The 6,000-nt window shown below is 49.4% G+C and overlaps 1 protein-coding gene across 4 annotated transcripts in view; it reads right to left on the bottom strand.

Annotated features, from left to right (window-relative positions):
- KATNA1 (katanin catalytic subunit A1) overlaps positions 1-5,766 on the bottom strand; it is a 175,241-nt gene extending 169,475 nt beyond the window's left edge. For 2 of the 4 annotated variants that reach the window (XM_069955637.1, XM_069955636.1), the window contains exon 1: positions 5,632-5,722. Coding sequence is in view for 1 of the 4 variants with exons in the window: in XM_069955639.1 (XP_069811740.1) it covers positions 5,632-5,741 (110 nt within the window). In the remaining 3 variants the exon portion in view is untranslated. Of the gene's footprint in view, positions 1-5,631 lie in introns of all 4 variants that reach the window. The other 2 variants (XM_069955639.1, XM_069955638.1) reach the window with 2 other exon arrangements.
- Between the last annotated feature and the right edge of the window lie 234 nt (positions 5,767-6,000).

Genomic DNA, 6,000 nt, shown 5'->3' on the forward strand with positions numbered 1-6,000 from the left:
TGGTATTGGTCAGGACTGGTATAGCGGTGTTATCCAGTCACAGTATGGCGGTATTGGTCAGGTCTGGTATGGCGGTGTTATCCAGTCACAGTATGGTGGTATCAGGTCTGGTATGGCAGTGTTATCCAGTCACAGTGTGGCGGTATTGGTCAGGTCTGGTATAGCGGTGTTATCCAGTCACAGTATGGCGGTATTGGTCAGGTCTGGTATGGCAGTGTTAACCAGTCACATATGGTGGTATTGGTCAGGACTGGTATAGCGGTGTTATCCAGTCACAGTATGGCGGTATTGGTCAGGACTGGTATAGCGGTGTTATCCAGTCACAGTATGGCGGCATTGGTCAGGTCTGGCAGTGTTATCCAGTCACAGTGTGGCGGTATTGGTCAGGTCTGGTATGGCGGTGTTATCCAGTCACAGTATGATGGTATTGGTCAGGTCTGGTATGGCGGTGTTCTCCAGTCACAGTGTGGCGGTATTGGTCAGGTCTGGTGTGGCGGTTTTATCCAGTCACAGTATGGTGGTATTGATCAGGTCTGGTGTGCATATAAAACCATCATATATACCTCTTCCATGTGTATATACAGTAATATCCTCATTTAGGCCCTGTTCACACGGAGTAAACATGGCGTAATTCCGCGTCGGACCTCTCCACCGTGCTCAGTGTGCTGCTGTAAGTGAATGAGAGGGTGCACGCCATATAGTGTATATAAAGATTTTATAAACTTTTGAAAGGGGTAGATATGAGGGTATTATATACTTATTAGATGCATATATATACATATACCCTGGGACGCATTTGGCGGGGGGCCCATATAGTTTTTATGCTATGGGGCCCCATGAATGCTAGCTACGCCCCTGCACAGGGTGAAGCATTTCCTCCATATAATCAGTAATAAAGTACTGGTCCTAATTAGACAAGAAAATATCCTGTGCAATACAGATGAGAAGAAGAAGCTAAAGCCTTAAGTAGTAAGCAGTAAACTCTGTCCTCGATGTAGTGCTTTTTCTCTGGGAAAAGACTGAGTTTTTCTTCAGTATGCTATGACTGCAGCAGGCTGCGTGTGCGTGCTATGGCTGCAGCAGGCTGCATATGTGTTTAAGATAGAGAGAGACAGAAATTAATGGGGTATTCTGGGTAACAGTGAAACATCTAGAGGGGGAAAGGAGGTGTTGGGGTCATGATAAAGAAGTCTTATTTACCTGTCTTCATGCCCCCACAGTGCAGCGTCAACGTCATGGTCCCCCGCCGGGTTCCCGATCCTGTGATGTCATGGCCCACTCAGAAATGCCCACACCGCCAATGAGTTACTGAGGTGGTACACAGCAGCAGTCGCTGACTGGCTCGCTACTGAGTGAGTAGTTGCTGTGGGGCCGCCACAATTTCGGAGTGCAGACGCTGGCAGAGAGCTGATAAATCTGGGCCTATGTCTGAACTCTATATTACAGGTATCTGGCATTGTTAGAAGTTTTTCTTTGTGTATGGGGAACAGAAAAAGACCACCTGGTCCATCTAGTCTAGTATTTAGTTCTTCAGGACATGGTGGCTAAAGATTAGCTGCATGTACGGCGCGCGCGCACACACATACACACACACGAGGGGAATTTTCTGCACTCAGAAGTCACCCAAGGATCATGTAGGATATTAGGAAGAAGTGCTCCTGAGCCAAGTCTACTTTATATTAGTGTGATAACTCCCCTAGTGTCTGATTGGCCATTTATGAATGAGCTGGAGTCCATCACTGATGAAATTCAGGAGTCAGAGCTGCAGCTTACCGACTCCTCAGCCCTGGCAGATAGTGTGGATAAATTATGTTTTCCGTTTAAACATGATTTTACATTGAGTGGCAGCAGCGGTTGTGACAAGGGCCCCTCTATTGCTGCCAACGTTTGTATCGTATGTTTGTAACGTTTGTAATTGGAGGGCTGTCTTCCCTGCTGTGACCCAGTGCTATTGATAGTGATAAGGGTCCCTATCTGTCATTTTGTGCGCCAGCCTTCCCACATTGAGCAGGCAGCTTCCCACCCCCAGGTGCTGTATTTTCTAATAATAATAATAATAATAATAATAATAATAATAATAATAATAATAATAATAATATATAGTATATGTGAGAAGGGAGGACCCTGCTTTATACAAAGAACCATGTGCAAGAGCACTGGATCAGAGGGGTGGACACAGGACCAGGGGGCTGAGACAGCCCTCCAATTCCCAAGAACACTGATGGCAGTAGAGGGGCCCATGTTGCCCCCAAACACACACTGCTGCCACTCAACGTAAAATTATGCTTTATTAAAAAATATGTACATTAATTTTAATAAAGTTAAAAAAAAAAAAAGTATAAAAAAAAACTGTTACTCTCTAGAGAACCCCTTAAAGTTAAAGTGTCACTGTCTTTTCTAAACACATTTGACTTGTCATAGAGGGTGTTCCGATCTCTACCGATCATGAGAACAAGACAGAAGAGGACTGTGCTAAGCACAGCTCTGTCTCATGTGAGGAATCAGGCTCATAATGTAAAGCCCTTTATTCCACGTGGCGACTATAAGGAGCAGATGAGCGCTATCAGCGCTCGTTTGCTCCTCGTTCCCTGCTCGCTGCCGCCGCTATTGCACTCGGCAGCAGCGAGCGGGTGAGTCCGGGAGGGGCTGCGGGGAGCTGCCCGGGAGATCACTAGATTGTCCGAGCAGCCCATAGAGTACAGCAGCGGTCTGCTGCCGCCACTCCTATTCCACGGAGCGACGGCAGCAGATCGTTGCTGTAGGAGTAGTTTGTTTTTCAACATGTTTGAAAGACAAACGAGGCAACGATCAGCTGACATGAACAATGTCGACTAATTGTTGCCTTCTATTCCACGGGAGAAGATTATCGGCTTTTGACATGTCTCTACGACAAAAGAAAAACATTCAACAGCATCCGTAATAAAGACGTGTTTTTTCAAATAACATGGTACATGGGAGCAACTTAGGGGCCTATTACAGGGGCCCCTTAGCGCCCTATAACACCAACATATATCTGACAGATTTCTGCAGCCAAAGCCAGGAACAGGCTGTAAACTGAGAAGAGGTCGTAAAGGAAAGACTGAATTTCTCCTCTTTTCCTCTGGCTTTGGCTGTAAAAACCCGTCAGATATATGTTGGTGTAATAGGGCCCTTAGGTCTTTATAAAGACCTAAGGGTCGAAACTCCGCTCCCATGTACTCTGTTATGTGAATAAACTTACAAAGCATCATTATGGATGCTTTCAGATGTTCTTCTCTGAGTTTACCTGCGTGAATCCCACCTATTTACACAGTGGCTATTACAGGATATTTTCTACAAGGTGCTGTTAGATTTTTAAAACAGTCTTGGTTTATTTCCGAATAGTAGAGAACCCCTTTAACTAGTGAACTTAGATTAGCAGCTTAGTTCTGGGTTTCCTGACATTTCTAAAACTCACATCCCATTCAGCACATACACTGGACATATCATCAGACATGAGCCATATGTCATCTATGCAGTGTGCTATAGTATTCCTGGGGGGAGGCTTTGCACTATACAGTGGTAACTTTACTACACAGTGGTTTAAGAGTTTTTTGATATAAGAGCTCACAGTTTTTCAAAATTGTGACTTGGTTTAAGAGCATTGCTTTGGTTTAAGAGATCCCTGTACTGGTTCGCAAGTGGGGGAGGGGCATGGGCCTGCACAGGATGGTCTACAGCACTGTACTCTGACCCAGGAAGTCTCCCTCACCTTCCTAATCATAGCAGATCCACTTCAAGCTGGGTCTTGCATCAGGGGACAGGACTGTGGAGGTAATCTCTCCATAGCTGTAACCCCTCTCTCCCTGGACAGAGAGCGCTGCATGTATGTGCCCACATCTGCCCTGCTCAGTCCCTCATGCCCCCTGCAGTCTCTGTCCGCCCTTGTGTTTCCCATCTTCTCCCATTACTGTACAGTAACTTATAATATCACATATTCTGCTGTTTATGATGTTTGTTTCATCTGTTTTACATGTTATTCAGAATAATAAATCATTATTTTTGGGGTGTGGAACCAATTGTCTGCATTTCATGATTTCTTATGGGAAAACTTGCTTTGGTTTAAGAGTGGATTTGGATTACAAGCGCAGTCCCGGAACGAACTACTAAAAGGAAAGTAAACTACTAAACTACTACTAAAAAGGAAAGTAAACTGATGGACATAACCCAATAAATGCTATGAGGTACACGGGGCCTATAGGATGTGTTCAGTGGATGGAGCAAGAGATCAGTGTGGAATCACTATGAGATTATTCACAGGAATGTGGACCCTGACAGATGACACATGGGGGGGTACACATGCCTCTGTCTACAGAGAATAGCCCACCATCACACAGATACATAGCATCAGGAAAACAACAACAGAGGGGCCATGGGGGTAGCAATGAGATCTCCATAGAAACTGCCAGCCTGACCTATCGGCACTATCAGCTGCCAGCCTGGCCCCTTAGCACCCAGGTACCATCTGCTGCCAGCCTGGCCCCTTAGCACCCGAGTACCATCAGCTACCAGCCTGACCCCTTAGCACTCGGGTACCATCAGCTGCCAGCCTGACCCCTTAGCAACCGGGTACCATCAGCTGCCAGCCTGGCCCCTTAGCACCCTGGTACCATCAGCTGCCAGCCTGGCCCCTTAGCAACCGGGTACCAACAGCTGCCAGCCTGACCCCTTAGCACCCAGGTACCATCAGCTGCCAGCCTGACCCCTTAGCACCCGGGTACCATCAGCTACCAGCCTGGCCCCTTAGCACCCGGGTACCATCAGCTGCCAGCCTGACCCCTTAGCACCCGGGTACCATCAGCTGCCAGCCTGACCCCTTAGCACCCGGGCACCATCAGCTGCCAGCCTGGCCCCTTAGCACCCGGGTACCATCAGCTGCCAGCCTGACCCCTTAGCACCCAGGCACCATCAGCTGCCAGCCTGGCCCCTTAGCACCCGGGTACATCAGCTGCCAGCCTGGCCCCTTAGCACCCAGGTACCATCAGCTGCCAGCCTGACCCCTTAGCACCCGGGTACCATCAGCTACCAGCCTGGCCCCTTAGCACCCGGGTACCATCAGCTGCCAGCCTGACCCCTTAGCACCCGGGTACCATCAGCTGCCAGCCTGACCCCTTAGCAACCGGGCACCATCAGCTGCCAGCCTGACCCCTTAGCACCCGGGCACCATCAGCTGCCAGCCTGGCCCCTTAGCACCCGGGTACCATCAGCTGCCAGCCTGACCCCTTAGCACCCAGGCACCATCAGCTGCCAGCCTGGCCCCTTAGCACCCAGGTACCATCAGCTGCCAGCCTGGCCCTCCGGTATCCGGGCACCATCAGCTGCCAGCCTGGCCCTCCGGTATCCGGGCACCATCAGCTGCCAGCCTGGCCCTCCGGTATCCGGGCACCATCAGCTGCCAGCCTGGCCCTCCGGTATCCGGGCACCATCAGCTGCCAGCCTGGCCCTCCGGTATCCGGGCACCATCAGCTGTCAGCCTACCCCCTTAGCACCCGGGTACCATCAGCTGCCAGCCTGATTCCTCGGTATCCGGGCACCATAAGCAGGTAGGTTGCCCCCTCGGCACCAGCAGGAGATTACGCTCCCCGGCACCTGCTAAGTATCAGTGTATATCACCTGGAGGGCGCGGCTTCCTCTCCGCTGCTCCACACTTCACCGTGGAAAGTTTCCCGAACTACACTGTTTCCTGCAGGCTTCTCATCTCCATGCCTCCGCCTTCTGCTCATAGTCAAAAAGCCGCTACGTCACTTCCGCCCTTCGTGCTGTCATACTACGTCAGCCACACATCACTGTACCCAATAGGAAAGAACACAAACATCGGGACCGGTTATTACCGATATTATAACTGTGAATGTAAATATAGGGAAGGTTGGTGCTAATGGAGAAGCAAAAGTAAATATATACCTGCATTGGCTGGAAAACGAACCTAGGCCTGCCACAGGGCAGGTGAGAATGCTACCCCTGTTGTACTTTAGTCCAGTGTCG

This window comes from Dendropsophus ebraccatus, assembly GCF_027789765.1.
Source record: "Dendropsophus ebraccatus isolate aDenEbr1 chromosome 6 unlocalized genomic scaffold, aDenEbr1.pat SUPER_6_unloc_1, whole genome shotgun sequence".
Lineage (NCBI taxonomy): Eukaryota > Metazoa > Chordata > Amphibia > Anura > Hylidae > Dendropsophus > Dendropsophus ebraccatus.